This window comes from Mchenga conophoros, linkage group LG13, assembly GCF_057382185.1.
Source record: "Mchenga conophoros isolate Kocher_MC1m ecotype Shallow Benthic linkage group LG13, M_conophoros_male_GT1.1, whole genome shotgun sequence".
Taxonomy (NCBI): Eukaryota; Metazoa; Chordata; class Actinopteri; order Cichliformes; family Cichlidae; genus Mchenga; species Mchenga conophoros.
The window spans coordinates 19,137,649-19,151,026 of NC_140538.1; the positions used below are offsets into that span (position 1 = coordinate 19,137,649).

The 13,378-nt window shown below is 40.5% G+C and overlaps 2 protein-coding genes and 1 pseudogene across 3 annotated transcripts; 1 reads left to right on the forward strand and 2 right to left on the reverse strand.

Annotated features, from left to right (window-relative positions):
• Positions 1–3,790: 3,790 nt before the first annotated feature.
• On the forward strand, positions 3,791–5,527 carry tmem14a (transmembrane protein 14A). Its single transcript, XM_085297046.1, has 5 exons — positions 3,791–3,911; positions 4,551–4,633; positions 4,773–4,874; positions 4,971–5,058; positions 5,166–5,527. Exons 2-5 carry the CDS (start codon positions 4,558–4,560, stop codon positions 5,203–5,205), a joined length of 306 nt encoding a protein of 101 aa, XP_085153172.1. The 5' UTR covers positions 3,791–3,911; positions 4,551–4,557; the 3' UTR covers positions 5,206–5,527.
• A 41-nt stretch (positions 5,528–5,568) lies between these two features.
• Positions 5,569–7,438, reverse strand: LOC146561185 (glutathione S-transferase 3-like). 2 transcript variants are annotated; one of them, XM_085297041.1, is made up of 7 exons: positions 7,339–7,438; positions 7,124–7,253; positions 6,996–7,047; positions 6,490–6,622; positions 6,269–6,404; positions 6,069–6,194; positions 5,569–5,969 (listed from the first exon to the last, which is right to left on the reverse strand). In XM_085297041.1, the coding sequence occupies exons 2-7, from the start codon at positions 7,208–7,210 to the stop codon at positions 5,835–5,837; spliced, it is 669 nt and encodes a 222-aa protein (XP_085153167.1). In that variant the 5' UTR covers positions 7,211–7,253; positions 7,339–7,438; the 3' UTR covers positions 5,569–5,834. The 2 variants fall into 2 exon arrangements, with proteins under 2 accessions (XP_085153167.1, XP_085153168.1); XM_085297042.1 differs by lacking the exon at positions 7,339–7,438 and having other exon boundaries at positions 7,124–7,322.
• Positions 7,439–9,794: 2,356 nt separating this feature from the next.
• LOC146561186 (glutathione S-transferase A4-like) lies at positions 9,795–11,519 on the reverse strand (annotated as a pseudogene).
• Between the last annotated feature and the right edge of the window lie 1,859 nt (positions 11,520–13,378).

Below are 13,378 nucleotides of genomic sequence, written 5' to 3' on the forward strand. Positions count from 1 at the left end.
GGAGGCAGAAAGGCAAGTCTTTACCTTCCCCATCACTTGGCACAGTCACGCTTCAGATCCAGTTCCTGAAGCCGAGCTCCTTCTCCTCTTCTCTGGCTTCTGAACTCTTTTCTCCTCCTTTTCTCTCTGTTCGTGTTGGTCCTTATTTTCTCTTTTGTCACCTTTTCTTATTCTAACTCTTTCTTTTTTGTTTTTTTACTCTCTTACTTTTTTCCTGTCTGCTCAGCCTGTTCCCTCCCTTTGACTTTCCTTTTCCCCCTTTCTTTGCACTTTGTTTTCTTTGTTCTGCAGCTCTGCCTGCTGTGCTTGGAAAAAACACAAGTCATTCCTTTTTCTTTTAATTTTACTTTTATACTGCTAATTCTTCTTATCATCCAACCTTTTCTCATCCTTTCATCAAGTTTTTGTTAAATTTCTTACTTCATCTCCTGCATTTCTTTAATCCCCAGTAACTTTTCCAATTTCTTCTCACCCTTCAGTTTTGTCTTCTCGTCCTCCTTTTTCATTTCTTTGTTCTTGTCTAGCTTCACCCCAAGTTTCTTTCCACCAGTCCTCTAGTTCTTCTTCATGACAAAGTCCTCGCCTTCAGTCACAAGTTTTCTGATGTGCCTGTTTGGTTCTGATGCATCATCTGGGACATGCTGCTGAAGATCCAAGAGAGCAGACTCTTCACATCACCATCTGTGACATGGGTAAGTTCTTTGGGCTACGGCGCTTTGAAACTATGATACTACAGAGAAGTAAAGTAAAGCTTTACAGTAGGAGTGTGCAGTTTACTGTAGATTTTATTTTATGTGTGCAACACCCAACACACCAGAGTAACCAATTATCTTTGATAAAACCCTGAAAAACTACAACAAACAGCGCAAAATTTCCACACAGCTAAAACCTGATAACAATCTGTTGGTTTTTTTATAAGATATTATCTCCTCTGTGATCTCATTATTCACGTGTGTTATGGTGTTACTGCAAAAAGATGAGTTTAAAACATCCAGCAGGCTGTAATGTGGTGTGAAATAAGACATGTTTTGGTTAAGCACTTGCTTCTTAGTAGTTTTAGCAGATAGCCTGACATGAATCCAGCTCTTGCTATTGGTTCCCTGTATGCTTCCTGAGTGCGTCAGGGTCTGGCTGCATGTCAGAGCATGTTGACTCCTCATGGGCCATTTTGCAAATTTAGATACTCAGCTGGGGCCTTCCAGCTGTTTCACAGTCACACTCTAAAGGTGATCACTGTGCCATTAGAGCCCCTCGACTCTAGAATGATCTACCTGAGGAGATTTTATTGGTGTCGTATGTGATGTCATCTCTTTTTTTTTTGTCTTTTTTGGTTCTGTTTATTGTTTCAGCTCTCTTGCTTTTGTGATTTTATTAGTGTTGTTTATTTGTCATAACCTTGAATCTTTATTTCTGTTTCATCACATTAACTGTATCTGTTTTCTTTGGGCTGATGTTTGAATTTACTTTCTGAAAAGTCTGCTTTTTGTACTTTAAGTCTGTTTTTTAAATGTTGTGTGTACAAATAAAGCGTATTAATATTATCAAGATTTGTACTTAAGAAGAAGTTGTTTGATTTTACTTTAAAATGCCGTAAAAGCTTTGACTGTATCCTTGCTCACCTCGTGCCCTTCCTACCCGCCCTTGCAACATATTTACATACACTGCAGATCTAATCGAATTTTGCACTGAAAGCCAAACTTTAGAATTTTCTGTTTTTGTGTTTTTATTAGAGACATTGCATTCACTAAATTTCACATTAAATCAGTATAAATACAACCCCAGTTCCAAAAAGTTCAATTTTGATTTGATGTCAGCCACACGTCTCAAAGAATTTTGCATGGGGGGAACAAAAAGTTTGGAAAAGTGATACTACAAAGAAACAATTATGTTAATTGGCAACAGATCATAAACATGAAGGGTATAAAAAGGGCCCCTTATAGAGTTTCACCATTCAGCAAGAAAAACAAAGAAATACTTTGAATATCTATTTTTTAACATAAATTGGGAAGACCTGGCTCGAATATCTCATCATCTATATTACATAATATCATATAGAGATTCTGGGAATCTAGAGAAATCTCTGCACAGGGGACAAGGTACAAGGCCCAATGGTGGCACTGTATAAAAACCTAGAACGAATCTGTCGTGGAAATCACTGCATGGGCTCAAGAGCACTGTCAGAAACCATTATCAATGAACACAACTCTGTGCCAAAGCTCATTCAAAATGAACCCATTCAAAGTGGAAATATGATGAAACAAAATGTGAAACCATTTTTGGAGAAAATGAACGCTGCATCTTCTGGGCTAAAGCAGGGAGAGACCATCTTTTGCTTTTTGATGTGCATGGAGTTCTGACAGATCTGAGGAGAACAGCATGGAATAATTTACAGAAAGACCTAAAATTAAGCACACCTGACTCTGTAGCTCAATGCAGTGAAGGAGACACATGTGGGGCTCTTCTTTGGGAGATATATTTTATATCATATTGCAGATCTTGAATTTTATGTTTCTTTTTTGTGCTTAAATGTTAGATTAAAAGACTGAGGTGTAGAAAAAAAATCTTTTGTATGAATGTGTGTGAATAGGTGAATGAGGCATGTTGTATAAAGCACATTGAGTGCTCAAGTAAAGTTAACAAAGAAAAGGAAAAAAAGCACTATACAAGCACCAGTCCACTTACCATTTGTAATATGCTTTGTGTCTCCAGTTTTAAGAAATAGAGTCCTGAAGGGCTACTTTTAGAAGTGTGAAAAGCCATAGTAGTTCAGAGAAGTCACTTGCCACTAGAAACTCAGAAATGGGTCAGAGATAGGGAAAGTTGTCAAAATATTAGCTCGAGGTTACCGCTAGGGGTCGCTTCTGGTTTTTGTTTGGAAGTACTCAAGACAGCAGCCATGTTGGTCCGGGAGAGCCGCACCTCCTGAAGTCAGGATTTTTAACTTTCCAGCGGTTTCATTTGCTCTGCCTGTAGGTTGAACCTGTATGGACAGCTGGACATAAGTAAGTTGTTCAGGATAATTAATGTAATAAGGTATTTATTTTAAATGATAGGGTTGAGTGCGCTTATATATCAAATTGTTAATGTTTATGTAAAAATTTAATTTGACACTAAGTCTTCAAAGATGAACAGGAAAGGTAAATACTGACAAGTTCCCCCTTTAAAATTAGTCTTTACCAAAGAATCTAAAAATAAGTAAATGAATAAAATGGAAAACAGACAAACATGTGTATAGTCATGTTTTTGTACTTTCAAAGTCTTCTTATTAACAAGCAGACAGGAAGAGATAGGGGACGTTTTTTTATTATTATTATTATCCTGGAGTGACCAGAATGGGCAGGATTAGATTTGCAGTGGAGGGATAGTAGATTTACCGGAGAAAAGATGGTGGAAGGATGAAGTCAGGAGTCAGGCCAGTCAGGAGGAAAAGAAGAGGACCACAGAGAGGGTTGATGGAAGATGGTTGGTGTGACAGAGGTGGATGCTAGGGTTAGAGGGAGATGATCCGCTTCTACTTTCCGTCCACGAGTTTTCTACCTGAGCAACAACATTTTTAACAAATCATTTTTTCTCTTTCACCAATAAAAATTACCTGGACCTAAAAATTAACCGAAATTAGAATCTGGCTTCGTATTGGTACAGAAAACAGCTTGGGTAACGTGTGAAACGTTATGAATAGATAACGTTAAAATAAATAAACACAATAACATTCGGGAGCTGTGCATAGAAATACGATATATAACTGTGGCCACAACCCCTGAGAAAGATGGCGGCGGGAGAGACGCGCTTCACAACCCCTGATGACGCGGGATTTACGCATTTCTACGTATCTCCACGGCCAGTCAACGAGGAAGCGCAATTTCGGACCAAAGGTTGTGGCTGCTGCTGCTGCTCACTTGTCTGGACTCCAGGTATGTAATATGCAGCAACACGATTCATACAACAGTAACAATTCATGTGAGCTTCACCAATACGTAGTCGTTTTAACAACAGTTTAAAGAAAGTAGCCAGCATAGGCGTTCATGTGCACGTCTTTAGCTTTGTGCTGCGATTGTTTCTGTAGTTGAATCATCCCAGAGGCTCACAGCAACATCCGGAGATCTTATTGTGGGTAGATATGATTAGATTACACATATGTCGAAACCCAAGAATTATGAAGAATAGTTTGGGAGCAGTGCAGTATCTGCATTGGTGAGCAGTGCTGTGCCTGCAAAATTGCGTATTTATCCAAAACCAAGTGGATGCAGTAGATAGCAATACCGATATTTTTAACTTATGTCATGACTAATGAGGTGAATCATCATCAATTTACAAATCAAAAAACAAAAAATAATAACACACATCAGTGGCTATACACTGAACTTAGAGGATAGAAACAAAGTATCGATCCTGTCATGTTAGTATCGATCCGATATCGATACTGTCGATAATTAAATTTATCCACCCACCTCTTTTGGGGAGCGCGTGCTTGGTAAAGATTAAAGCTGAATAAGTGTCCTGAGTTGTGTCTTTTAACCACCTGACACCCTGCACTGCTTTTTGGTTTTCAGCTTTACGATGGTGTTGGACTGGATTGGCTTCAGCTATGCTGCAGCCATTGCTTTTGGAGGATTTATGGGATACAAGAGAAAAGGTTGAGGAGCATAATTTCCTTCGGGATTAATAAAGTATTTCTGATTCAGATTCTGACCACAGCTGTGCATAAAGCTCAACTAAATATTAAAGTGTTGGAAATGAAATCAAACCTGATTGATTTTTGCGTTTCCCCGCAGGCAGCGTGATGTCCCTGATGGCTGGTCTAGTTTTTGGCGGATTATCCGCTTTCGGTGCCTACAACATAACGAGTGACCCAAAGGACATCAAGGTGTCACTGCGTGAGTATGGCTCTCTATATGCAGCCCGGCTACAATCAAGAGTGTAGAGGTTCAGTGTCCAGCTAGTGTCATAACAGGGTGTTTTCTTTCTTTCAGTGTCCTCGGGAGTTCTCGCAGTCATCATGGGAATGAGATACAAGAACTCTGGGAAATTAATGCCAGCTGGAATAATGACAGGGCTAAGGTCAGAGTCAGACGTGCTACCAGACAGTACAAATTGTTGCACAAATCAGGGATTGGGACATTTATTTGTTAAACTCGCTGATGCAGTTGCTTTTGTCTGTCTTACAGCTTGTTGATGGTGTTTCGCCTCTTACTTCTGATCGTCTGACCGGGAGAACATCAACCTTTACCCTGGAAACAGGAAACATTCCCACTAAGCCGACTAAATCAAATTTTACTGCAGTATTATTTTTTAATACATGCATATGAGCAAGTGTATGAATGGGAACTTCCATGATTTCTTAACCCACACTACAGGAGACGACTGTGAGCTCTGGGTGCTGTTAGGGCTCGGATTTATTTCTAGAACTTGAGAAAAAGAACAAGTTGAAGCATTTTCATTTGTATTCTTGTCCGTCTATGATGGGGAAAGAGTTTTTGTGATTTTTTTCTAATAACAGCAAATTAAAACAAGTTTAATTCATTAAAAACTGTTGTGTTTTATCTAGAAGAAAAACAGCAGCTTCGAGTGTTTTTGTCAAATGTATTTATTGCTAAAGAAGATTACAGAAGTTCTTTCCATGTTGTTGTGTTGGTGCCTCGTCTATCTTCACGTATTTACTTGCCTCTTAACAATAAGAGTTAAGAGGCTGGTAAATGATTATCTGCCTCTTAACTCTTATTGTGTTGTTTGTCCTTTAAACTAATTAAGATTTTAGATGTAACTGATTTTTGATGTAACTGATCATAATCACGCTGCCTAATGAGGAATGTAACAGATCTTTTGTAGCGTTTTTCTTAAAGTGGCAACTTGAGGTTTAAGACTTCCACAACATTCTTCAAGTATTTTTCATCTGGCGGCGGCTTCCTCTTGCTGCCCGGCTGCAGAAACCTGCTGATGGCGGGGATTTGTGTCATCCTGCCCTGAAAGGACTGGAAGGAATAACAGAAAGATGAGCGTTTCACAGCACTGGGCTTTGGCTTTCTCATTGAACTTGTTGTTGATTTATTTTTTTGTTGAAACACGTTTACCTTGACATTGGGGAAGTCTTTCAAAATGTCTGGAAATTTCTCCTCCAGCATCAGGGTGCATTCAAGAAGCAGCACATCAGCAAGGCTTAGTTTACCTCCCACCAGGTACACGGGTCCAGTCAGAGCCTATTTTATGACACCTATTTTAGCAATGATCAGCAGAAACTCAGGTTTTTAAACCAAACAATCAGTTATTTTACCTTTTCATACACAGGAAGGTAGCGCTCCTTTGCTTTGCTTTGAATGTTGTCCAATTTGGGTTTGGGATCTGGGGTGAAGGGGAGGATCATAATCATTTCCATGAGGTCTGTCAATCCCTCAGAATACATGTTGATCCTGAAGGAAAGCATAATAACCTATTTAAATACAGCTATGATGTAAGACAAAAACTTTATTACACTTTTTTTTTTAAGGACCATACATGACTCGTTCTTTGGGATCCTTTGCATGCAGATTGTACTTCTCTGCGATGTAATTCAGGATTGCTTTTGTCTGAATGAGCTTCATGCCATCCATTTCCACCAAAGGGACCTGTTGAAACATGAGCGCCCCATCTTTGGAGCAAGCACAACAGCAGCAGGTAAAGCAGGTTTGCACTCCCAGTGGAAAAGACCAACACAATTTGTTTTAACGTGCATCTTTGACTGTAGATGAGAAGATATTAAGAGATGTTTGCATACAAGCTGCTGTCTCAATCTAGATTACATAACGTGGCTCTAAGACCATGGGGTGGATGGGAGGGGGAGTTAAAGCATGACTTGGAGGCAAACCACAAAAACTCCACCCACAGTCATGAGTTCAATTTTAAACGATTTAACAGATTTAAAAAAAACCCCAAAACTTTTAACCTTCCTTGTTTGAACCTTTAGTTGAATGTTTACCCAGAATAATCCTATCTCTTGCATTCCCTGCATGCACCCATCTCACCATCAAGGAGTTTTTCATACTGCTCCCGAGTTGTCAGAAGCACTTCATCGAACTGCAAAGAAAGTATTTCAAATCAGATTTGCACAAAAGCCTGCAGTTCTTCAAAAACTCACACCTCCTTCACTTACCTCGACTTCTGCAACAGTTAAAAGCCAGCGGATTGACTCCATCTTCCCTCTCCCATTAAAATAGTACACCACAGGTTTTTCGGACATGGCTGTTGTCGGTGTTTTCTTTTTGTTTTTCAGGGCCTAAAATCTGTGAAGCAAAGTGAAATCACAGTAAATTCGCAAGCAGCTGCATAAATGTGGAAGCTGTTCCCCTGCGTGTGTAGTTTTCATACCTGTGCGCACGCAACCTCTACGCAGAAATGCAAAAGAGTGGAAGTAAAAGTTAATCTTACGTAACATTCACAGCGCTCAGGGTTGTTGAAGGGGTGGAGTAGGCGGGGAAAATGAAGGCGCTGATTGGGCAGCTTCAGCCAATGCAAGCATGCTTATTTGCATTTTGTCGCTAACCATCATGGGTAAAACAGATACAGTTTTCTGTTTTACTGTTTAAAATAATTTTACCGATGCAGCTTCTATTTATAAGATGAACCAGACAAACTGTACGGATCCCGACCAGGACTCTGAGTCTTTAAACCCTCATTGTGAACAGGTTTGTTATGCAGGGCTATAAAATATGCTAAACGACCGAGCGTTTCTGGATGTGAGGGCGATCTGGCTGCGACATCTGTCACCCCATTGATCGCTAGGGTTGATTCGGCTGATCTGGCTGGCTAGGCGGGTGTCCCCTTCCTCCCTCACCGGTCCATGTGTGTCCCTCCCGACGCCCAGCGCTCGGTGGCAGCGGACGATGTCCCCCCCCGGCGGACGACCATCCATCGGTATACCAGTAGCTGCGCTCCCCTGCTAGAACCTCCAAACAAGCTCAAGGCCCATTTGTAGGAGAAACGTAGGGAAGTCAAGCTCCAAGCTTCAGACACATCCAAATGCGGCGCTGCACGTGGCAGTCTGCCTTCCTTTTTTAGTTTTTGTTGAAAAAACAAACTTTTTATGATCTTTTTTTCTTAAAAGTTTAATCATTTTATTAATAATTTCTACTTATTTAAAAGGTTATTTGTTTTGTTATTGTTTTTTTAATCACTGTTGCTCACTGTTGTATATGTTAAATATACAGTATGAGGGCCTCACTATGCACCTGTGGCACTTTTACTTTATCTATCTATTCAATTTTCATAAAAGCATTTAATCCAACAAACAAATAACTGAGTGTATTTGTGTGTGCACTCATCCATGCTTGGGCTGGTCTTTATGTGATATTGCATGTTTGTGTGTGTTTAAGATAAGATAACTCTTTATTGCAAATGAATTTAAATGTGTGGAACTTTATAAAACAGAGCTGGGTGTCATTTCTGTCATTTGCCTTTTGGACTACCATCCCGGTACCTTCCAGCTCCCTTCATAAAGCCCCCTTCCAGCTCCCAACACAGGCACACATCATCATTCATATACACACACACTATTGGTTACCCACACACTTGTACATGAACATGTGTGTCCTTTAACTGACCCTTGATCTCCTAACTGTTCCTCAAACCTAATTCTCACTTTCATCTAGTTCACTTTCCTCACTGAGGGAATGACCCCCAACTGTCCAATCACATTTTTTCCTCCCATAAAAAGTTCTTGTGCCTATTTCCTGCAATTTGGTACAAGTTCAGTTGGTTTGGCTGCTTATGTATCACTCAGTGCTCTCAAATCATTTCCCCAGAGGTTCTCCCTGTGACCCAAGTCCCTGCAGTTATCCCCATAAAAACCTTTCAACAAACCTAAAACAGAGTCACCAGGATCAGAGTTCAGAAGCACTGCTTTAGCGTTGCTGCCCTAAGAAAGGCAGCCTAACTGCATAACATTGCTCTGAGGCAACAAACTAAAAAGTGTTGTGTTAGAAGACAAAATTCAATCAAAATGTGTCTTTAAACAACCAGCGACACTTCTTCAGATGTTCATATAAGTGCACATAATGGTTTTAGATCTCACCTGGACGATCGTGGCTCAAGAGTTGGGAGTTCGCCTTGTAATCGGAAGGTTGGCGGTTCGAGCCCCGGCTTGGACAGTCTCGGTCGTTGTGTCCTTGGGCAAGACACTTCACCCGTTGCCTACTGGTGGTGCCAGTGTCCGGCAGCCTCGCCTCTGTCAGTGCGCCCCAGGGTGACTGTGGCTACAATGTAGCTGCCATCACCAGTGTGTGAATGTGTGAATGGGTGGATGACTGGATATGTAAAGCGCTTTGGGGTCCTTAGGGACTAGTAAAGCGCTATATAAATACAGGCCATTTACTATTTACCATTACCCTGTTTCAACACACCTGAATCGAATGATTAGTTCATTACCAGGCCTCTGGAGAACTTCAAGATATGTTGGGGAGGTCATTTAGCCATTTGAATCAGCTGTGTTGGATCAAGGACACATTTAAAACCTGCAGGGCACTGGCACTTGAGGCCTGAAGTTGCCCACCCTTGGTCTAGAACCATCTGTAACACAAGGTGGTCTCACAGTTTGGGGCTGCATTTGAGACAGTGGCGTTGGGGATGATGTCAAAACACAGAAAAGGACTGTTAGATTTTGATCCACCAAGCATCTGAATGAGTCCTTTAATATCAACATTTATTTAGTTCACATTGTTAGAAAAGCTCACATACCTTCTCATCTATCCTGTTAGTGCAGCATTTATCGACACGTAGGCCTGCAGATATAAATGATCACAAACATGCTGCATGATAAGGAACAGATTTTACTGAGATGGTAATTTGGACTGGGAGACTTCCATGATAGCCTTTGCATAGTTTTGTATCCGGCGGTGGCTTCCTCTTACTGCCTGGCTGCAGAAACCTGTTGATGGCAGGGATTTGGATCATCCTGCCCTGGAAAGACTGGGAGGAAAGACTGGGAACTGACTAAGCGTTTCACAGTACTGAGTTTTAATAACAATAATAATATGAGTCATTCAATATGAAATTCATCAAATCTTAAAAAAGCTTCCACCTGAATCCCTGAGAACCAGCTGACGTTTTTTTAACCTCTGCAATTGTGTTTGTGTCCTTCTGTCATGTTAACCACCCATTAAAATTTGGGTTACATCCACCAAGGTCTTCAAAGTGTACTTAATGGTATATTAGTGGAAAGCCCTATAACCTAGAAACATTAAATATTACAACTGTGGCATGTACTGTCAACATATAGAAAATACCACATAAAGATTTAAGATATCATGTCACACTTGACCTCTGACTTTTTAACATCAACAGAGTGATCTGAAAGGTCAAAGTGATAATAATCCTATATAGAGCTATTTAAAACATGTTTCTTACTTCCATTGTTTTTATTGACAGCATATAGAGAATAGTTTAAGGGAATTTTAACTATCACATTACTTTGGATTTCTGACCATTTCAAGGTCAAATAAGGTCCAATTTCTATCTTCAAAACTGCACTTAAAAGTCTGCTGCTTTTGTTTGTATTGGCAACATTTAACAAATACCTGACCTTTGATCTCACTTTTACATTTCACCAAATGCATTATGTCTTTAATGAGCTGTACATTTTTTTCTTTTAAAAGTACATTTTAAAAGAAAAAAACCAAAATGATTGCATACAAAATACAATACGACTCACTTAAAAGTAAATATTGCCCACTGAGTGAGTTGCTTTGGCAGAGGTTTGCGCTCTGGGAGTGCTTCTCATTGTAACTTTGGTTTATTTAATGAAAATATGCAAAATTTGACATTTATATTCTGACATAGCAGAGGGTAACCACCTCGGTGTAGTTAAACGGTCTGTAACTTATTAAGTATTCATAAAATAGAGATACAAATTCTCATGACGTCTCTAAATATACTAAAGTTATTGTAGAAGTTGATTTTGAGAGGACGGGGTGGGAGGCACTGATTTTTCTTGGAATGCCCTGTATGTGCTTCAGTTTCACAAGGACAGGTGATTCGTTGTTTCGTTGAATCATATCCAGCTCTGTCACTGTTACCTTAATGTTGGGAAAGTCTTTGTAAATTCCTGGAAATCTCTCCTCCAGCTCCAGGGTCCATTCAGCCAGCAGCATCTGCGAGGCTTAGTTTACCTCCCACCAGGTAAACGGTCCAGTCAGAGCCTGAGAAATTTGTCCAAAAAAATGCATAATGGCCATTTTGGCAACAATCATGTTTTTCTAAACAAAAAGAGTCAGTTATTTTACCTTTTCATGCACAGGAAGGTAGCGCTCATTTGCTCTGCTTTGAATGTTTTCCAGTTTAGGTTTGGGGTCTGCACAGAACGGCAGTGACAGAGTACATGTTGATCCTAAGGAAAAGCTTAATAATGTATTTAAATACAGCCACGATATAGTATCAGAAGTTCTCTCTTTATTATTCCATGATTATTGAAGTGGAGCATACATAACTCGATCTTTGAGGTCCTTTCTGTGCAGGTTGTGCTTCTCAGCGAGATGGCTAAGGAGCACAGATAACATGACCAAGAAAGTAGACTCTGTGCATTATAATAAATCCTCAAGCGATAATCCCCCCTTGGACTGTCTTGGTGCAAAACCAAGACATAAATCATGTCTCCTGGAAGGGGGAGGACGTATCACAGGCAGGACACAGCGAGCTGAAATCTCTGAAACCGACTGGCCTTCACTTCCTACGAGACAGGGAGGAGGTCAGCGCCCTGACCCACTGGTGTCAAGACAACCATCTCACCCTCAACGTTGCAAAGACAAAGGAGTTGATAGTGGACTTCCGGAGGTGCAGAGAAGTACACACCCCCATCACCATCAACGGCGCTGCTGTGGAGAGAGTGAGCAGCTTCCGGTTCCTTGGAGTACATCTGGCTGAGGATCTTACGTGGTCAGTACACATAAACAAAACAGTGAAGAAGGCGCAACAGCGCCTCTTCTTTCTCAGGAGACTGAAAAGATTCGGCATGAGCCCCCGCATCCTCAGGACCTTCTATCACTGTGCCATTGAGAGCATCCTCACTGGATGCATCACCACCTGGTATGGCAACAGCACCGCCTACAACCGCAAAGCTCTCCAGCGAGTAGTGCGGTGCTCTGAACGGATAATTGGAGGTGAGCTTCCCTCCCTCCAAGACATCTACAGGAAGCGGTGCCTGAAGAAAGCGGGGAGGATCATCAAGGACTCCAGTCACCCCAGCCATAAACTGTTCAGACTACTTCGCTGCAAAGGGGGATCACGCTTTTCAAACCCTGGCTCCAATACTGTGGAACGGTTTACCCTCCTCACTACGCACCATCGACATCTGTTTAGACAGGCATTTGGGTAATGTTAATGCGTAATATGTTGTTTTATTTTATATTTATATTGCACTATTGATTGTTTGATATGCTTTTATATTTCCTCTATGTTGCTATATTGTTTGTTTGACATGTCTTCATGTGAAGCACTTTGTAACAGCGTTTTTGTCTTAAAAAGTGCTATATAAATAAATTTTACTTACTTACTTACTTACTTCCATCAGGAAGGAGGTTCTGCAGCATCCGGTCCCGAACCAGCAGACTGAGAGACAGCTTCTTCCACCAGGCCATCAGACTGCTGAACACGTCATAGACACCTCACCTCCACTACTGGAACTTCAACATTATGCACTCCATACTGTACAGTAATGCCACTGTTTTGCACATGTCTCAACTCTGTATATTTTTATATATTTTATTTATTGTTTACTCTATTTAATTTGTAAAATATGTGTATACACACACACACGTAGAAAAACATTTAGTATACACATCCAGAAATTTTTTTTTTTGCATATACTATTATATATTGTACATATATTTATTAGTTTCAGATTTAGCCATTCGTATATTTTGCCTGTTTATGTTATTGTATTTTGCACAACTCTGTTGCTTGTGAAGCTCGCACACAAGAATTTCACTCACATGTGCTGTACCAATGTACCTGCACATGTGATGTGACAATAAAAGTGATTTGATTTGATTTGATTTGACAGAGAAGCTCTTCTACCCCTGTACACGGGAGGAAACAGGACTGGACAACCGTGAATAGGAAGGTTAACAACAAACCTCCAAAACAACTGAATGTGAAACTGCAGAACAGATTTGCTCCACTATCAAAGGACCCTGGATCTATATCGGACAACCATCCATCTAAAAGCAGCGAAGTAAGGTCTGAAAATCTGTTGAAAAGTAAAAGGCCACAGGGAAAGCTAAAGGCTAGGCCTGAAACTCTGATTGTGGGTGACTCTGCTGTAAAGGATGTACAAAGGATGTGCGGTAAGAACACTAAAGTCATCTGCTTTCCTAAGGATATGGTCAACAACCTGAAGGAGAGAATTCTTCAAATTGCA